Source organism: Dendrobates tinctorius, unplaced genomic scaffold (genome assembly GCF_039654945.1).
Source record: "Dendrobates tinctorius isolate UK_male_01 unplaced genomic scaffold, ASM3965494v1 ptg000003l, whole genome shotgun sequence".
NCBI classification, from domain to species: domain Eukaryota; kingdom Metazoa; phylum Chordata; class Amphibia; order Anura; family Dendrobatidae; genus Dendrobates; species Dendrobates tinctorius.
The window spans coordinates 50,597,069-50,618,615 of record NW_027361671.1 but is presented as its reverse complement, the minus strand read 5'-3'; the positions used below and the strand labels follow the sequence as shown (position 1 = coordinate 50,618,615).

The window sequence follows — 21,547 nt, the reverse complement described above, 5'->3', positions numbered from 1 at the left end:
GTGTGCTTTGATTATGACCCGTTCCAAGACTATTGTCTTGTTACCATCATTGTGGTCTGTTTTCTCTTCCATTGAAAGCTTCTTTCACAACATATTGTCAGTTCACATCTGAAATCGGCTCCAGACCTTTTACCTGCTTAATTGATGTTGTATTAATGAGGGATTGGCCCATGCAGCCTATTAAAGAGCTTTGAGATCATTGTCAAGTAACTTTTGGTACCGTTAAAGAGAGACAGCTACGTATTAAAGAGCTGTAATTCCTAAACCCTTACTGTATTTAGGATGTGAATACCCTCAAATTGAAGCTGAGAGTCTGCACTTAAAGCCCATATTAATTATATCTGTATCTTCAATGTGTTTTGGTAAACAGCTAAAATGTCAAAACTTGTGTCACTGTCAAAATATTTCAAGACCTAACTGTATATGATTGAGCCTTGTATTAGGCGTATACATCATCAGCAGTGAATACTTATGTTTGAATGTAGCCTTGGTCAGTCTTGAACATGGTGCAATGATTTTGAGTAATATGATATGTAATGATACTGACTATGATTCAACCATATTGTCACTAATAGCATTCATCACACTAGAAGATATTCCAATTTTTATTAGATAATCCAAATGTAAACTTTTAATCCTTAACAATTACTTGTAATATTACATATATTCTGTCATATAGTCTACAGCGTTATAGGTCAAATTGGGATTTGTTTTCCAAAAAAGCCATTGCATATGGTTGTGTTACAGCGCCATACACTGGTTTTCAATATTACAGCATTCATGTAAGTGCATGCAGCCTTTTAGAACAAAAGCCTATTTGCATGATCGGCAAAGGAGCATTCATAAAAACGTTTAATTTTAATCATCGAGCTGTATAGACAAGTTGCCTATCATCTGACAAAGAAACAAAATGTTAATTTGTGGCCTGACTGAATCTTTCATATGGCCTTTAAATAATAATTAGTTTTGGCAGCACATCGCCCTGTGTAATAGAAGATGTGCTGCCGACAACCTGCATTCTGTACGGAGAAAGATTGGATTAGTGATAGACTTGTATAGAGTCCAAAGTTGCCCGTTTATGGGCTGAACTCTCCTTGTATGTTATTCTTTGGGCTTGGATTTTATGTGAATCCAACACTCAGTGCTCATAGCTCTGTAGTCTGTAGTTTTTGCCTTCATACATCCTTGTGTGCATAAGACCTACAGGTGCTTATCACAAAATTAGAATATCATCAAAAAGTTAATTTATTTCAGTTCTTCAATGCAAAAAGTGAAAACCTTATATTATATAGAGTCATTACAAACATAGTGATCTATTTCAAGTGTTTATTTCTGTTAATGTTGATGATTATGGCTTACAGCCAATGAAAACCCAAAAGTCATTATCTCAGTAAATTAGAATACTTTATAACACCTACTTGAAAAAACGATTTTAAAATCCGAAACGTTGGCCTACTGAAATGTATATTCAGTAAATGCTCTCAATACTTGGTTGGGGCTCCTTTTGCATCAATTACTGCATCAATACGGCGTGGCATGGAGGCGATCAGCCTGTGGCACTGCTGAGGTGCTATGGAAGCCCAGGTTGCTTTGATAGCCTTCAGCTCGTCTGCATTGTTGGGTCTGGTGTCTCTCATCTTCCTCCTGACAATACCCCATAGATTCTCTATGGGGTTAGGGCCCCATTACACATAGCGACGCACCAGCGATCCCGACAACAATATGACCTTGTCAGGATCGCTGGTGTCATGATCGCTGGTCAGCTGCCAAACAGGCAGCTTCACCAGCGATCAGCACCAGCGACACGGGGGTAACAAGCGACGCATGTCGCTTAGTTGCCCACTGTGTAGCTTAGTTACCAGTGCGCTGGTACAGGGAGCTGGTAACCAAGGTACACATCGGGTTTCTAAGCGGCGCGCGGCACTTAGAAACCCGATGTGTACCTTGGTTACCAGCTCCCTGCATCAGTGCGCTGGTAACTAAGGTACACATCGGGTTTCTAAGCGCTGCGCGCCGCTTAGAAACCCTCTGTTTAGTTTAGTTACCAGCTCCTGCTCGCTGATTGCTGGTCTTCCGCCTGTCACACGCAGCGATGCGTGCTGGCCAGCGGGAGACTAGCGATCAAAAAAATGTCCTGGCCATTCCAGGACGATCAGCGATAACCGGCAGGTCGCTGGTCAGTGTCACAAACAGCAATCTCGCTGGTGAGATCGCTGTTGCATCACAAAATTTGTGACTCAGTGTGACGGGGGCTTTAAGATCAGGCGAGTTTGCTGGCCAATCAAGCACAGTGATACTGTTGTTTTTAATCCAGGTATTGGTACTTTTGGCAGTGTGTATGCAGGCCGCATGCAGCGTCATGGGCCCATAGGCGTAGCTGACCAGTGGAGGCACGGCCGTGGGCGGAGCTTAGTGGCGGCTGTGCACAGCCCGATGCAGCTCCAAGGAACGCAAGTGTGAAAGTAGCCTTACACATGAGCATGTTGGATAACACCTTATCCCACCACATTCTCTCATCACTAATAATAATCTCTTGGGGCAGAGTTTTCTCCAGGCAGTGTCATCCTCACCTGGAAGAGATTATTTATACAAAGTGATAAAAGATGATTTTTCAATAACAAGGCATTGGATATGAGACACACCGGTATCACTCTCCTCAGCAGTCTGTAACCTGTATGCCAATATTAATAGTTGATGAATCCAAAGGGAGTTTGTAGCTATATTCCGCGCTGCCGCTTTAGACAAATTCCAGGAGAATGCTGTATGATTGCAGTGGTTTTATTCTACGCGTTTACGGTGGTATTTCCTGATGAAGGGGGCATGAGACCCCTGAAACGCGTAGAATAAAACCACTGCAATCATACAGCATTCTCCTGGAATTTGTCTAAAGCGGCAGCGCGGAATATAGCTACAAACTCCCTTTGGATTCATCATTTCTTTGGTCACTGAAGACCTGTGGATCTGCAGCAGCCGCTACCTACACGCTCTTATCTCATCCTAACCAGGTGAGCATATTTCATGATATACTGTCTTTTGTAACGTGGATAAGACCCTATTGCGCTTTTTTGTCTCCCCCTTTTTTTGCAATAATATTAATAGTTGGTGACAGATTCCCTTTAAGCAGATTCAATGTCAGGACTTTCTTAACGCATAGAATGACATATATAAGATTTTAAAATATGACACTAGTTACAAAATCTGAATGCATGTATTGAAACGTCTGCTTTTTTTTTTTTTTTTTTTCTGTAAGAAAAATTCTCCCGTGTGAACTTGTCCTGAGGCAAGGGACACTTAAAGGGAATCTTTCACCCCTTTTTTGAGATATCATATAATGGATATCATTCAATTGTGTGTCACATAAGGATTCTCTTAGTACTTTTGCTTCCCCCTGACCCCGCACCTTTCATGCATAAATACCTTGTTTATATCGGTTCAGATGTATGTAAACTGCCGCTGTCTGGTCCGCTGGGCGGGGCTTATTCAACTGCTCCCCCCTTTCTGTCTTCCTCTACGCATTTCTTCTTGTGTAGAGCAAGACAGGAAGGGGGGAGCAGGTGAATAAGCCCCGCCCAGCGGACCGGACTGCGGCAGCTTACATACATCTGAACCGATATAAACAAGGTATTTATGCATGAAAGGTGCGGGGTCAGGGGGAAGCAAAAGTACTAAGAGAATCCTTATGTGACACACAATTGAATGATATCATTATATGATATCTCAAAAAAGGGGTGACAGATTCCCTTTAAGGCATTATTGAATTAGGCAGATACTATAATGAATTACAGCTGACAGAAACACTTGGTCACAGTATAAAGAAATGTGATCCTCCATCCAGCTCCAAACCAGCAGTGCTGTCTGGAAGGATAATTAAATGGTAAATGGTCAGGCTGATTGCTTTTTCTTGCGTGCACCCCCCTCCCGCCGGATTATGTGAAGGAGAGCGGTGTGTTATGGTTGACTATGTAAACTTGTACACTCAGGGTATGTGCACACATAGTTTTTTGTCTCTGCGGATTTTGTAGAGAAAACTGCAGGAAATCCGCAGGACAAAGTGCTGCGGTTTATCTGCGGTTTTGCCCTGCGCTCATAATGGATGAGGTGTAAAACTGCAGCGTTTCTGCACCAAACAATTGACATGCTGCGTTTTGAAAACCGCAGCAAAACCGCGTGGAAAAAAACGCAGCATGTGCACAGCTTTTTTTTATTTCCATAGGAAATCAAGGTACTGTACAACGCAGCAGAATCTGCTGCGTTTCTGCAGAGCCAAAAACGCTGCGGAAACGCAGCAGAAACCGCAAAGTGTGCACATACCCTAAAGGGGGTTTCACACATAGCAATATCGCTAACAATATCGCTAAAGCATCACCGATTTGGTGACGCAGCAGCAATATCGCTAGCAATATCGCTATGTGTGATACTTACCTCCGACTGGCTCCCCCGCTGGCTATTGCTGATCGCGCAGCTCCATTTCTCGTCTTCTGCTTCCTGCTGGGCTTCCTGCTGGCGTCGACGAGCGATGCGTGGACGCGGGCGGGAGGACGTCAGGATCGCTGCGTGTGAAAGGTAAGTAACGACCGCTAGATCGCTGCTGCATCGCTGTGAGATCTTCAGGTGTGAAAGCTCACTAGCGATCATTTAGCGATGCACCAGCGATCCTGGGTCATATCGCTGGTCGGGATCGCTGGTGCATCGCTAAATGTAAAGGGGCCTTAAGGAACAATTTCTCCAGGAACCAATTGTGAAGAAATATCTTAGATCATAGGAATAAACCAAAATATTTCAGCTGTTTAGTAATAGAATAATCCACAAAGAAATTATAAACTTTAGGGTTTTTTTTCATGCAGTCGCTGTGAGGCACTTTGCCAAATTAATGAGGTTAGGTGAAGTTCACGTCCGATAGGAGCCATCTAGTCCACATTTTCTGAAAAGTCTGCTTTCAGAATGGATATAAATGTATGCAACTATATCTACAGCTGTCATTACGGACACAGTATTGCCAGTGCTACATATGACGGTAATAATCACACCTAACTATTGCGGGGCATTTGTAGCATAGTAAAAACCAGGTATCACGTTATAAAGAAAGGCATATTTGTCCTGTTACGCTATGTTCACATGTGGCGCTTTGGCTACATTATTTTCTGTACGACAAACCTTCCCTCATGGCAGGAAAAATGCTGCTTACTAAACTCTAAAATTTGTAGCTTTTTACATGTTTTTTGTGCATTTTCCTGATGGATTTCATTTGTCCTTTTGTCTGCAGAATATGTTAAATAATTAGTAAAAAAAAAAACATTAGGATCCGCGTTCCACTGCAAATATTCTTAAAAATGCTGCACAAAGGTTTATATTGCATTTTGTAAGCATTTTTACACTTTTATAATGTGAAAAAGGAAATCACCTGCTCACCTATTTCCAGCTTTAGATTTTGGAGAGCCTGGAGTAGAAGAAGTCGATCAATTGGAAAAAGGAGATGCGTTTGTCTGTTTCGATCCAATTAGTTTAAAATTATAACTTTATTTCAAGCATTTAAAATCCATAGAAGAGTGATGTGTGGATACCAATCTCAACGCGTTTCAAATGCTATATACATTCTTACTCATGATGGTATTTGAAACGTGTTGATGATCAGTATCCACTCACTACTATAATTGAGTGGGTCGGTACACCGGACTCTGGTTCAGCCTCCAGGACTGTGGTGCCTGGCGGCTAGATGAGAGGCCTGCGAATGTCTTAACATCTGATGTCCCTGACACAGCTTTTGATGACTGAGGGCTGGTGCGACTTCACGTGTTAGACGTTACGTTGCACCAACCATGACAAATCAAATGCCACTTTGGTGACGTCGGAATTAAGAGATTTTAGAATCATCGTGTGTTAGATTTGGAAAGGGCCTCCGGGGTCATCGTGCCCAGCCCCCTGCTCAATGTAGGATTCACTAAACCATCTCAGACAGATGTCTGTCCAGCCTCTGTTTGAAGACTTTCATGGAAGGAGAACTTGCAACTTCTCATGGCAAACCTGTTCCACTCATTGATCACCCTCACTGTCAAAAAGATTTTTCTAATATTTAATCTGTATCTTCTCCCTTTCACTTCTATTCCATTGCTTCTCGTTTCCATGTGCAAATGATAATAATGATGATCCCTCTACACTGTGACATTCCTTCGTATATTTGTAGACCGTGTGGTTCAGTAACCACTGTGTCCACTAGGGGGCGCTGTGTGGGTGCCCTAGGATAGGCATACAGGCATGTCCATTGTAGTAATGGAAATAGGATGAACGGCAGGATGGTAAATGACTGTTATGTATCCCAGGGTGGGTGGCCCTGGGATGGAAGCTTGAATGTGTGTTAATCAGCAGAGGTACTGCTGAGGTTTTTGGTACAGTGTATCAGGGAAGGCTTTCAGGTGGCTGTGAGACGGGTGGAACCAGTCACCTACAAACCCACCCAGGGACGTGTGTCTGAAGTAAAGCCTATGTGTGTGGTTGTGAATCTGAAGGACCTGCAATGAGGTCATAGCCATGTGATGCTGTGGGTGTGGCTACGGACCATATAAGGTGACCAGGGTAGGTCACATGAGTGAATGCCTGGATCTGATTGGTCCGTGTGGAAGGTCCAGGAGGGCCGGCGTGCTAGAAGGTGTGCTGCCTTCCTGAAGCGCACATGTGGACACCGCTGACTGTGTGTGACCTGTGTGTAATAGCCTGTGAGTACTGGACAGTCCCCAGGAGGGAAGGGACGTCAGGGCTGAGAAGCAGCTAAGAGGTAACCCCGGACAGGGGGAATTACCTGAGAGACTGTAGAGCCTGTTTACTGGACAAAGTGCAGCCCGTGTGACCACAGGGCTAAGAGAGCGGAGCGCTACATTGAATCTTCATTTGGTCTGATTTAAGACTGTTGCTGCTACATGGTTTATGCTGCACAATAAACCAGATAGACTGATTTATGTGAACAACCCGTGCCTGACGTGGTTAATCCACTGCCGAGTGAGTGTCCCTCAACATGAACACTGGGGGCTACCTTACAACCGCTATTAAGTCTCCTCTTAGTCTTTTTTTTTGTAAGCTAAACATTCCTAGTGTCACGTGGGCCTGTCCTGTGTGACACGACCCGCAGGCCGGTAACTAACACATCAAGACACGGGGGAAGGGGAAACAGTTGCAACGGTGGGCCCTGCGATAGGGAACGGGGACGTGGAGACCTCCTGCACTCCCCTGAGTCAGTGTCCCTCACACTCCTAATGTTCACTATACAGGCTCCTCACCTGTCGCCGAGCAGGAACCTGTCACCCTAGCACACCCTACACCTATCCCTTGCTAGGGAGCTGGGTGGTGCAGGCACTGGCCCCACCGCTGTACTAATACACCAGGGAAAAGTACAAACAGGGAAGCACCACATAGCTTTGCTCTGTTGCTATTGCTCCCAGTAACAGAGTCCACCACCAGAATGCAGCTTTCCTCCCGAATAGCTGCTACTTCTCCAAGCTATGTCAGAGCTGCAAGGAACACCTCTCTGTAATTCCTTCCTTCACCAGACTTTACACCAGAGCTCCCCTGAGCTGCTCTCTGTAGTTCCTTCCTTCACCAGTCTTGGTTGGAAATGAGCAATATCACCAACACCTGCTCATAGACCATGTGACCCTATATAGGAAAACGGAATGGTCAAATGATCAGGGGCCAAAAGCTGCTATAATCCCAGTGACCACCGGGGGCAAAAGGCAAAGCAAAGAAAACATCAAGTGCAATGACCCTAACGGCCACCGGGGGCAAAACTAGAACTGAAACCAGGAGCTTATGGAAAAAAAAAGGTTACTAGTGCTTTTATCTGTCATAATCCAGCATGGATCATGACAGTACCCTCCCTTAATGAGGGGCCTCCGGACCCTCAAGACCGCTCCTCATAAGGGAACCACCTACAGCGGCGACGCCCAGGTCCAGAGTTCACCCCAGCAACTACCTGCACTTCAGGTTTATGACAAACGAGCACCGCTGGCAATGTATGTTCTGGAGGCACCACACATCTCCGAAGTGCCGCCCTGGGGAACGAGTTGTGTATGTGTGTGTTTGGGGGTAACTTGTGCTGCTAAGACTCCGCATCACACTTCCACTGGATGTTTTTTGGTGGCCACCCATACATGCTCGTTCACACACAGGTCCGGACCTGAACGTTTATTGCCACACATTCGTTTGTCACAATTCGGTGAACTCTTTCTGGGATTGACAACAGAGGCGTCCCCCTGTGTCACCACACTCACACCCCTGCAATTCACCACGGGGTACACCACCCTCCAACCCCTTCCACCACGAGGTCTGCGCCTCCCAGGGTTGGCTAATAGCGAGGGTTGATACTTGCCCCTACTCTCCTGCAACACATCTGCTGCTCTCACTGGAGAGAAAGGGGTTGGTTGAAGAGAGACGGCAGAGACAGTAGTCCCTAGGCAGCAGCCCTCACACGACTGCCCCCAGCTGACCACTTCCCTCGCCCGCCAATCTATTGCCGGGTTGTGTTTTTTAAGCCAAGGGAGGCCTAAAACGATAAGTACTGGCATTCCCTCCAAGACGTAGCATGACAAGGACTCCTCATGATGTCTTATACGTAGACAGATATTTTCTACGACTTGGGTCAAGCTCCCCTGGTTCAGTGGAATAGAGTTTATGGCCTGGATGCTTATAGGTTGGGCTAGCGTCCTACACCTCAGGCCATGAGTCTGGATAAAGCGAGCATCCACCAGACTGACTCCTGCTCCACTGTCCACAAGCACCGGTATCACCTCCCGTACCCCGCCAGCCAACACCTCTGCTGACATAGTACCTTGGGAGGGCAAAATGGTGAAAATATACACTCCCTGGTCGCCTCCCTCTGAGCGACCAGGGGAATGCGGCTTCTAAGATGGCACAGATAATTTGGCGCGCATTGGGCAAGCCTTAAGGACATGACCAGTCTGCCCACAGTAAAAACATGCCTCCACCACTCCCTGAACCGTAGGCAGGCCTGAACACAAACTAGCTCCTCCTACTTGCATAGGTTCATCTGGAGACTTGGCACGCACTGGGCAGACTCTCATGAAATGGCCCGGCTTCCCACAGGAAAAGCATACCCCACCACCACCACGAGCCGCAGACACCCCCTTTTTTGTTCCAACACCGGGCTGTCTCGGTTCCTCTGTCCGCACTGATGGGTCCTCCTCCCTAGCGAGGACAACAGGGGGCACATTTTGTGTATGTCTCTCCCTAAGGCGTCTATCCACCCGGATGGCAAGGGACATGGCGGCCTCCAGCGACCTGGGGGCGGCGTACTGCACCAGAGTATCCTGCAACTTTGGAGACAGACCCAGCACAAATTGACTCCTAAGTGCAGGGTCATTCCACTGAGTGTCAGTGGCCCACCTCCTAAACTCTGAGCAGTACTCCTCAGCAACCCGGGCTCCCTGTTTACACCTACGGAGTCGAGATTCCGCAAAGGGAGACGCCATCAGGATCCCCATACACAAGCGCCAAAACTGCAAAAAACTCGTCCACAGACTCTAATGATGGCAAATCGTCCGGCAGGGAGAAGGCCCAGGATTGGGGATCCCCCTTAAGAAGGGACATAATGATTCCCACCCATTGCTCTTCACACCCTTATGTACAAGGGCGCAGCCTGAAATACAATTTACAGGCTTGTTGAAACACCAAGAATTGATCTCTCCCTCCAGAAAATCTGTCAGGGAGGGATATCTTGGTTTCTGGCTGAGCCTGTCTCTGAACCAAGCCCCCAAAGCCCACCAACAGCTGCAGTTGCTGCACCAACTCAACGTGCAGCCCCCTAATCTCATCCGTAAAGATTTGCAGCATTTGGGCAAAGGTCTGCATTGGGTCCATGGCTCAGCAGTACAAAAATGTAAGGTTGGTGATAATGTCACGTGGACCCGTCCAGTGTGACACGACCCGCAGGCCGGTAACTAAGACAACAAGACATGGCACGTGTAACTGTCCTGTGTGACACGACCCGCAGGCCGGTAACTAACACAACAAGGCACGGGGAAGGGGAACAGCTACAGCAGTGGGCCCTGCGATAGGGAACGAGGACGTGGAGACCTCCTACACTCCCCTGAGTCAGTGTCCCTCACACTCCTAACGTTCCCTTTACAGGCTCCTCACGTGTCGCTGAGCTGGAACCTGTCACCCTAGCACACCCTACACCTATCCCTTGCTAGGAAGCTGGGTGGTGCAGGCACTGGCCCCACCGCTGTACTAATACACACCAGGGAAAAATACAAACCGGGAAACACCACTTAGCTTTGCTCTGTTGCTATTGCTCCCAGCAACAGAGTCCACAACCAGAAAGCAGCTTTCCTCCAGAATAGCTGCTACTTCTCCAAGCTTTGTCAGAGCTGCAAGGAACACCTCTCTGTAATTCCTTCTTTCACCAGACTTTACACCAGACCTCCCCTGAGCTGCTCTCTGTAGTTCCTTCCTTCACCAGTCTTGGTTGGAAATGAGCAATATCACCAACACCTGCTCATAGACCATGTGACCCTATATAGGAAAAGGCAATGGTCATATGATCAGGGGCCAAAAGCTGCTATAATCCCCTCCGGGGGCAAAAGGTAAAGCAAAGAAAACATCAAGTGTAATGACCCTAACGGCCACCGGGGGCAAAACTAGAACTGAAACCACCAGCTTAAGGAAAAAAAAAAAGGTTACTAGTGCTTTTATCTGTCATAATCCAGCATGGATCATGACATCTAGATCCTTTAACCATTCCTTGTAGGACATAGTTTGCAGTCCGCTCACCATCCTGTGTTTTGAGTTCATTTTCCCCTTCACCATTGAGCTCTGATGAACTCCCTCTTCTGGTGAAGGAAGGTAGTGAGGCTGATTACCAAGCACCTGAGCAGGATGATGATGACTGGGTGACTGGAATTGCTGACTGGATATAAGGAAGCCGACGCCCTTCTGCCTTGCTGGTGATTTCTCCGAGGGATTCTAGGAGACCAGTCTGATTCCTGCTCCTCAAAAGCTAAGTTTTCTGCTCTGCTTTTTGCATTTGTGTTTTGGTTTTGTTTTGCCTTGTTTCTCTGGATTTCTGCCATTCCCTGCTGGGGTGAGCTGAATTCCTTTTTGCTCTGTCTTCAGAAAATACCTGAGTACTGATATAGTCTTTTTGAAGCCTAGCGTCTTCAGGGCTTTTTTCTCTATCAGTCTGTTGGCTCTTGTTTTGATAGGGTTTTGGCGGATTGCAGACAGCAGCTTTTCTGTCCTGTCCTATTTAGTTAGCTTGGGCCCCATCATTTGCTCAGCCTATCTTTCTATCTGTGTGTGTTTTTTCATCTTGCTTCACCGTCATTATATGTTGGGGGCTGCTTATTGCTTTGGGGTCTGCTCTGGAGCAGTTTAGATTTCCCTTTCTGTCTTTAGGCTATTTAGTTCTCCGGCTTTGATCGAGGGGTCTAGGGCACCGTAGGAACCCCCCACGGCTACTGCTAGTTGTTGTTGATAGGTTCAGGGGTCTGCAATCCGATAGCTGCCAACTTCTCTGGTTGTCTGGACTTAGTTAGTATTCCTGTTTTTGCCTCCTACGGTGACTCATTCATAACAATCCTGGTAGCACTTCTCTGAATTTGCTCCAGTTTTTCAAAGTCTTTTTTAAATTGTGGTTCCCAGAACTGGACACAGTATACCAGATGAGGCCTCACCAAGGAGGTGTAGATGGGGATAATTAATCTACGTGATCTAGACTCTATTCTTTTTGTATAAATCCCAGAACTGGGTTTGCCTTATTTTTACTGCTGTCACACTGTTGACTCATGTGCAGTCTGTGATCTATTAGTATACCCAAGTCTTTTTCACAAGTGCTGTTGCATAGTTCTATTCCTCCCATTCTGTAGATTTAATTTTTATTTTTCTTGCCCAGATGGAGAATCTTGCATTTCTCCCTGTTAACCATACCATTCTGTTAGTCTCTGCCCATTGTTCAATCTAGATCCTTCTGAATCCTTTTTCTGTCTTTCTCTAGTGTTAGTTTTCCCTCCTGAATTTGCATCGTCTTCAAATTTGATTAGTTAACTTTGCTACCTTATCTAGATCATATATAAAAATGTTGAACAACACTGGGGCCAAGACAGAGCCCTTTGGTATCTCATTTGAAACACTCTTCCAGTTGGATGTGCAACCATTTATTACCACTCTTTGAGTGCAATCACTGAGCCAGTTATGAATCCACCTAACCGTAGCCTTGTCGATACCACACTTGGTAATTTGTTCAATAAGGATAGTATGAGATACTTTATCAAATTCTTTACTGAACTCAAGATATACTGTATCTACCGCATTTCTCTGATCCACCCAGTTAGTCATTTCATTATAGAAGGAAATTAGATTAGTCTGGCATGACTTGTTTGCTACAAACCCATGCTGGCTCTGGTTAATTACTGTATTCTTATACAAGTACTTACTATGTGCTGTTTAATAATTTGTTCAAAGATTTTTCCTGGTATAGAAGTAAGACTCCGCTGACCTGTAATTTCCTGCCTCCATCTTCTTTCCTTTTTTTTGAATATAGGGACAACATTTGCCCTTCTCCAATCTTCTGGGACTTTTCCAGGAATTGCAAGTCTCCAGTCTAGCCGTTGGGTACCACTGACCTAGACACTAGAACAGAAGTTTCTTGAATCGTCCGTTCATCTCTACTCACCACTGTTATATGGATTTTAAATGATTGAAATAAAGTACTAATTTTAACCTATTGGAATCGAGCTGGACAAACCCACTTTATTATTGGAGTTTACAATTGATTTCAATGATTTTTTGGTTTTCATTGGCTGTAAGCCATAATCAACATTAACAGAAATAAACACTTGAAATAGATCACTCTGTTTGTAATGACTCTATATAATGAGTTTCACTTTTTGTATTGAAGAACTGAAATAAATTAACTTTTTGATGATATTCTAATTTTGTGAGAAGCACCTGTATGCGCTGAATGAAAAAAAGCAGCATGATTTCAGAGATTTAATTGATTTTGCTGTTATAAGACGCTACGTATTTTCTGCACCAAATACGCTGCATAAATTATGCAGGAAAAATGCCACGTGTGAACAAACACTGATGTTATTGAAAGTAGAAAGTTTAGGGATATAGGGAGAATGAGGACGAATGAGACACGAAACAAAGATGTGGAAGCCAGATGACCTATTGAATATATCAACCTGACAAATTAAGCGGAGGGGTGAACCAATAATCTGCAGAGGGTCATTCATCTTCAATGTCGAAAACCTATCTGATCGTAGCATTGTGGCACCCTAAAAAAGTGACGTTAAAAATCAGGGTGCAGAATGTTCCTGAAGAATATTTGCTGAATGAAGAACCAATAAGGAATTCAATTGACCCTTATTTATGGAGTCAAACTGAAGAAGTTGGTAGTTTAAAAAGCAGATACAGAACAAATGGGTTGTAAAGACATGATAACGATTATGCTTACCCATTTTTGCCTGCAAGCAATGTCTTGTCCAAGAATACCATATGCATAATTTATAATGTTATTATACAGACCAGTTTAAAGGGAGTCTGTCACCAGTTACCACCTTGCAAATCTGCAGACAGCACTGGATAAAAGTTCTGGAAACCTGTTTAAACATACCTTTATGCATGTTCTTAGTATCCACAAAGCGGACAAGGTGAATTTTTAGTCCTGTATGTGGTGCTATGCCAAGTATGCCACAGGAGTTTTCAGACTGTGAAACGTCCTGGACTTTCTCCTCTGATTGCTACTTAATCCTTCCCTTGTGTTTGGAGGCGCAGTGATCACATTGACAATCATTAGTTGCGATGTAATAATTTATTGCCATCTTATGTTGCGCAACTTCAACTCACCATGCAACCCTATCATTAAAGTAAGCAGGCTGGCAGTCGGATTAGTGCCTATTTAGGCATTCAGATAAACTCTTGGCATTGCAAATAAATGAGGGAATCATGTTATTCCCAAGAACAGAGTAGGTTGGAGCGGTATCAGTTGGTGGTCAAAAGACCCGTAAAATATTAATGCAGACAGAGTTCACCAAGACAAATCATCCTAGACCTCAATAAGATATGGTGATCAGAGAGGGAGACTGTTAGAATTGGAGATATTTTTGGATTCTATCATTTGATGCCCGTTTTCCTGCAGATTAGCTCTGAATAACTAATTGGCCTATTTTCATTGAAAAGTTTTGAATTTTATTGATATGCCCCTTTTTCCCCTAGACTATTTTGTTGCAAGTTGCATTAAAGTATCAGAGCTTATTTTAATTAGTTATTTTAATAGTTCCCAAACGTCCTCCCAACCTCGTAAGAATTGTTACTTTTATATTATTTGGGAATATTTAGGATTAGTGATCATCCTTTGTCACATAGTGGTGAGTTTAGCATTTAATATGTTGCATCAGGATTTACTGTGTTTATTTAAGAGGACATATACCTGTGTACTCCGGTATCTTTCGGGATTGTTGAAAGGTTTTAATTTTGTTATTTATACAATACAGTAAAACATCCACCGTCAAACACTTTGCGTTTGCTCAGATTGAAAACAGTCTTAACAGTGAGTCATATTTTTTCTGATTTTTAATTGCTACCATATTTAGTGTTGGAATGTCCCTCCCTTATTTGCCCTGCGCTAAAGGCAGTGATTTAGCTATCTAGTGTGTCATAAATGTGGATTGTAGGCTTGAAACCTGTTGGTGTGTTTGTGTTTTTTATTTTGTCAGACATGTATTGTATAGTATAAATAAATAAATGGATTAAAACCCTTTGCTACATCTGTATTCCCGGGGGAACTGAGCCAACTCGAACGTCTTTTCCTTGTACCTGAGACATGAATATTCTGGAGTGATCTTTGCAGGAGTAGAGTCCAAAATCACCTCGTACCTGTAACCGACAGCAGCTAGAGAGTCACATTCAGGAACCCATAAGCCACCGGTTGGAAAATACTTCTAAAATTAAGATCTGTTGAATGGGGGGATTTATTATACTAATTACATGAAAATGCAATTTATACGGCTTGTATTTCGTAAATTAAGAAAAGCCGAAATATCAAGAGAGCTCTTTTTTTAATTTTTGGTGTGTACTACTAGGAGACCAGAATTTCTTCCATCTGTCTGTTAGCATCTTTTTAAGACTCCCTTTTCTGTTTCTTGGCTGTGATCCATTACTTATAAGATTAGCGTCCATTCTGCTTGTCATCAATCACATCTCCTCAGGCTGGGCTTTCTGGTTGCCTGCCAGTCTCTTATCACAGGGGCTCCTGTGACTGATGAGAGGTGAAGGTACACACAAGTGCAAAGTCAGGAGCGGTAATTCTAATCAGCATCTGAAGCCGGCTAATTGCTCCGGGTACTGCCTCAGTCTTTTGTTTCTGCCTCCTTATCTGTATTATGTCAGTGGGTATCTGCAGCATACTCATTCAGTGTGGATACTGATTTTCTGTCCTTGGCAAACACATGACTACAAATGCAATCATATTTTCTTATTATGCCACAACTGGAAATTTACTGTGCAAACTAATGAATAATTAAGAGTCAATTGGGGTCTGGGAAATAAAATGATATAAATGTGAAAGCTAGGCAGGCGAAACTATACATAATGCATAGACCTTTTATGATTGCACACAGGGAGCGATACAGAAACCAAATATATGCATATAAAATGTAATGAGTACCTGTCTAATGAGGAGAGAGGATTATGTATTACACTAGCGTATATATACTGCCCTCCAGGACTAGACCGAAACCGACTAATTAGATTTTGACACAAATCCTGGACAACGCCACTTCTAGGATTATGCTAGAAAATGACGTAAAGAACAAACAAACTGTATCCTTCCCAGTACCGAAACTTGATGTACAGAATCTAGCTGGGCTGTACTAGAAAGGCGTAGCTTGAAAAAATGTAAAGAAAAAGTAAACTTATCCGCTCACTCTACGTTTTGCTGACTTTTTGATCCAATGTTGCCAATATTTTGGAGCAAAAGAAAATGCACAGATGACAAATCCCATCTGGTTTCCAGGTGGTGGCAATAATTAGGGTAACAAGGTTTCAATCCAGCAATTACAGGGAAAAAAATTACAGCGTTATTTAAAAAATAATTAAAAGCAATGTTGAAGGAAAAATGGGAAAGGAGAGAAGGTGTTAAAATCACACGAGTAGGTTACAAGTTTCGATCCACATGGTTTCTTAATCATACACTCTGATGAAGGGAACCATGCAGTCCCAAACTCGTCACCTCATCATGTGATTTTATCACCCTCTCTCCTTCCATGTTTTTCCTTTCTATTTTTTTCAACATAGGTTTTTAATTATTTTTTGAATGTCAATTTGTGTTGCTGGATTGAAACCTAGTGACCCTAATGAAGGTACAGTGTGCAGCAACCACTATTTGGCATGGACAAAAAAAGGACATTTATACCATACGCGCCTCTCGCTCTCTAAAATATCTTCCAGAAATTACTATTCCAGTATATTACATGGATGTATACAGACTGAAATTAAAGAAATTATAGAGTTTTGTAATGGACAAATGTAACCCATGAAAAGACCTCGTTGTTAAGTTATTAAAGGGAAATGCGAGTTGCATGAATGTGACACAATATAAACTTGTGTTTTAGGTTCGGGAGCTACAGACGCGACTACAGAGTGTTCAAGCAACAGGTCCCTCCAGTCCTGGTCGGCTCACGTCTGCGAATAGACCAGTCAACCCAAGCACTGGGGAGCTCAGCACAAGCAGCAGCAGTAATGACATTCCTATAGCTAAGGTGAGAGCCTGTGTGTCTGCCATTACCATACCTGCTCTGTGGGATTAAAGCTGCAGATAAAGTAGCATTTCTGATGATAGATTGTAGCCTTTATTAAAATGACAGATTCCACAATGCAAAAAAGTGTAACTATTCAATGGCTTCTATTAAATTGATAATTTTCTGCATCTCCATAACTTTAGTGTGTTAAAGTAAGTCTACTATTATATATTCATTAATATACACTACTCACAAAAAGTTAGGGTTATTTGGATTTCAGGCAAAATTTAAGGAAAAAAGAAAAAGTTTATGCTACAGTGATATTTTAAGCAGGGGAGAAGTACTTCTGTGGTTTAACCTGAGGAAGAAAGAGGTGTGGTTCGAAACGCATTGATAAATAAAAAAAAAAACACATTTGTACCATCATAGCTTTTCTACTGCATCTTATACTACTGGCAGCGTGGCTTTCGCTTCACTTTCTCCAGTTCCACATGGCATCCCCTTCTGTGGATTTGCAGCAACCAGATTCTTTAGCAATTACAGGGGTTGTGCCTTTCATAACCCTTGAAGGTTAGCATATTATTTGCTTTTATTTCTCATTTTTAACCAGGATAATACCCTATTGCACTCATTATCTTTCCAGTTTTCATCATAATTTGACAGTAGTTAAATGCAGTGATCATACCTAGCTCCGATTGCTCCTGTTAGAGGCAGGGGCTGACTGTAAAACACAGCCAGCATCTGCCCTATGTGGAGCTCTATATACCTGCTCCATGACATAATAGTATGTCATGGGGCAGGAGGGGGGGTTTAAAGGTGATGGAAATGGGGGTCAGGCTTGGCTAATGAACAAAGCCAGATACCCCCTATGTAAGTATATAACTGATATACATATAGGGGGAATTTTGATGTGGAGCTTCTGGTACCATTGGACCAGCACTCAAAAATTTCACAGTTTAAAGTATATTATTAAGCCTAATTAATATTTGAATATCTGTATGTCAACCGATAGCCTTTTAACTGCTTCTGGACGGACTATAGACTATACATCCAAGCAGTCCCTGAATTGACATTATATAAACAGTTAATGTAGTCTAAGCAGCTTTCACAAAATTGAAAGGTAGGAAAGCCGCTGTTAAACTCCGCTATACTTTCCATTCAAAAGATAACCAGCTTATTACCATGTTTACCTTTCCCATGTATGTATACACAGCACTGTACTAGCTCTGTTTATATAGATTAGGATCTACTTACCCTGCTTCCTTTTCTGGACCCAGTGAACATGTAATCAATGGGTGTAGGACGGGAACAGGATCTGCTTAGTCCTAGGAAACCCAGACAATGTATATGTATGTGTGTGTATGTGTGTATGTGTATATATATATATATATATATATATATATATATATATATATAATTTCTATATAAAGGTGGATGCAACTTGAAATGTTTTTAGTGGTCCTTTGTGGCCATAAAAAAGTGAAAATAGACAGGTCTCCTATTTTTCTTTACATTTCCCCTCAATATCAGCAAAAAGGAATATAAAAATCCCATAAAAATTAGGCCCCATGTGTTGCAGGATAAAGAGTCAAAAATTATTTTTAATATTCGAATGAAAAAAAGTCATTATTAGGACATGTGCTATAAAAGCCAAAAATGTGATTGGTCTGGAAGGGGGGTTAAATGTCCCTGTCATGAACTGGTTAAACAGCTTTTTTCAATTTAGTGCTCTAGTTTTTTCATTCTTGCTTTACAAGAACCATAACTATTTTTATTTGTTTGGTTGACAGCCAAATGAGAGCTTGTTGTTTGTGGGACAAGTTTTATTCAACCATATTATGTATTGGAAAATGTAAGAAAGTTCATTGTATAGTTCCACTGTTGAATATTTTTAGGTTTTGATTTTATGACATTCACTTTGTGTTAAAAATAAGTTTTTACCTTTTGGAATTTTTTATTTCTTACTCGTTATAACTAGTGATGGCCGAACTCGAGCGGTAAAGTTCAAAAGTTCAGGGTCCGTACTGAACGCCTACTGTTCGGGCACAGACCCCAAACACTGACTTCTCCAGTAAGTCAGTGTTACTGATCAGGTGTTTCCCATACTATCCTCTGCATGACAGCATGAGAAACACCAGTGGCTCTGATCAGCAGTGAGATTATTACTGTCGGTCAGAGAACTGCGGTTCCCATGCTGTCAGATGACCGCATGAGCCAACATCCCTAACCAGCGGTAAAAAGCAGTTTACCATCGGTCACAGAGGCGTTAGCTGATGGGAGTTCTACTCCCAGCAACCTATGCTGCTAATGGTAGTATTTTTTTTTTTTTTTAAGTTTGAGCACATGCGCCAGCTGACAAGAGACTACTCCTCCCATCATGCTATGTCTACTGTCAATGATAAGTGATAGCAGGAGCCGCTGATGGGAGAAGTAGTCTCTTGTCAGCTGGCGCATGTGCTCAAACTTAAAAAAAAAAAAAAAAACACACATGTAAAATAATTAAATACATATGCAAATAAAATATAGAACACATTATACTCACCTAACACCAAATCCCCGATGCCCTTGTCTCCTGTAAACAATCAAAAATAATATACTCTTCTGTCCGCAAAACTCACAAAAAAGCAGCAAACACGCATTTTTGCTGCTGAATTTTTGCTGCGAAGAGATGCAGAGACCTTGCAAATTTCTTCAAGCAAATACTCAACATGCGCACATACCCTGAGACAGCAAAAGCCTGTACGTCGGTCTCTTGTGCAGAGCTATTGTTACTAGATAAGACAGGAATTTTTCAGTTGTCCTAATTACATACATTACACAGTATATAGTGTGTGTGTCAGTTTTTTGGTGAAAAATAAGCCACAAAAAAATCATTGTAGTTTTTAGTGCGGATTTGTTGCAAATGCCAGAAGTGGATCCAGTAGTAGGAGGAGGTTCTTCCATTTTATATTTTCCATTCCTTCTGAATTTACTTAGAGTTTTTGCCAAACTGCATGGAAAATGTTAAAATGCTCTTTAGATGATACAGATGCCCAAATTCTTTCCAAATGTATTGCACATAAACTCGAGTTGCAATGTGGAGACTAGTGTTCAGCTTTGCGTCCACTGGCAGGATCAGTTTAAAACTTACCCCCAGGTCTCTAGTGCTTGCATCACACCCACTCATCAAGTTGCTCCTTTATCCCTGATTCCTGGATCGACTCCAATAGTAGTTTAAAAAAATACGGAGTTCGAGACAATTTTGGCAAGTACACAACAGTAATCTCACGTCATTGAAAATCGAGGGAATAGATTGTCATGTGCATGGAAACTCATGTGGCTGAAGAGAACAAAGGTGAACTAAAGTTTTTGTTGCTTGCTCAAATCTGATCTGACTTCCCCATCCTAATTGACTATAATCTTAATTAGATATTAGATCTTCGTCACAAAGAGAAGTATTGTCACCCTCCACCCTCTCTTTTTCCGTCTTCCGTCTTTTCTCTTTTCCTTCTACTCTACTTTGAAAAACACTCGTAGATATCTGAGAAATTAAAATGTTCTCTTATGGCGCAGAGTCATATTTAGAGATAACTTGGGACTGCTCCATGCACATTTATTTTAAATGCCTATGTAATGAGACACTGGGTCTGAGCAGAAAAAGTAAATGAATGTGCATGCAAAATGTAATTGCATATGAACACATGACCTTTACACAGAGAAAACCAAAAGCAAAACACAAAACAAATATCCTGGAATAAAAAAGTAAAAAAAAGTAAAAAAATATGTTGCAAAAATTGCATGAAGGTAGTAATAATAGTAATAATAAGGGTATTTAGTTAACATAATTTTGATCAAAATAATGTAGAAGCCATCCCGCCACGTCACGGCAACCCTTGTGGGACAGTCCTAACTCTTGTATTTAAAACCTTTCCACTTGTCAAGTGACGTGAATGTGAACAAGGACAGAGGGACTGAACCACCAGTAATAGTATAGGCCAGACAGGATGGATTTTCCAACTCAGAAACAGGGCGGTCACACCCTTATATGCACAGAATGCACAATGAAACAAATGAGACACTGGGTCTGAGCAGAAAAAGTAAATGAATGTGCATGCAAAATGTAATTGCTGAAGAGAACAAAGGTGAACTAAAGTTTTTGTTGCTTGCTCAAATCTGATCTGACTTCCCCATCCTAATTGACTATAATCTTAATTAGATATTAGATCTTCGTCACAAAGAGAAGTATTGTCACCCTCCACCCTCTCTTTTTCCGTCTTCCGTCTTTTCTCTTTTCCTTCTACTCTACTTTGAAAAACACTCGTAGATATCTGAGAAATTAAAATGTTCTCTTATGGCGCAGAGTCATATTTAGAGATAACTTGGGACTGCTCCATGCACATTTATTTTAAATGCCTATGTAATGTATAGATATTGTGTACCTTATTATTATGCTTTGCGTATATAGCGCCATCATATTCCACAGCGCATTACAGACATGATCATCATCCACTGTTCACATTGGGGTTCACAATCTAAATCCCCTATCAGTATGTCTTTGGAGTGTGGGTGAAAACCAGAGAACCCTGAGGAACCCTAGTGAAACATGGGAGAACATACAAACGCCTTGCAGATGTTGTCCTAGGTGGCATTTTAACTCTGGACCCCAGGAAGGGCTGGAGTAGGTTCTTTGTCGAGGCATACACAGAGGTGCACACCACTCGTCTGACGCTTCTGATTCATGAAGTGACATATACCTCTTAATGACTCCAGTACACCCCCTCATCAAGAGTGGCGTGAACAACACCGGTTTTGATGAATTT

The 21,547-nt window shown here is 42.5% G+C and overlaps 1 protein-coding gene across 7 annotated transcripts in view; it reads left to right on the top strand.

The window, feature by feature from the left end:
- The window catches only part of MCC (MCC regulator of WNT signaling pathway), a 517,969-nt gene that overhangs the window by 420,293 nt on the left and 76,129 nt on the right, over positions 1-21,547 (top strand). For all 7 annotated transcript variants that reach the window (XM_073551638.1, XM_073551567.1, XM_073551693.1 and 4 more), the window contains one exon: positions 16,623-16,769. In XM_073551638.1, coding sequence (XP_073407739.1) covers positions 16,623-16,769 — 147 coding nt within the window. The remainder of the gene's footprint in view (positions 1-16,622; positions 16,770-21,547) is intronic.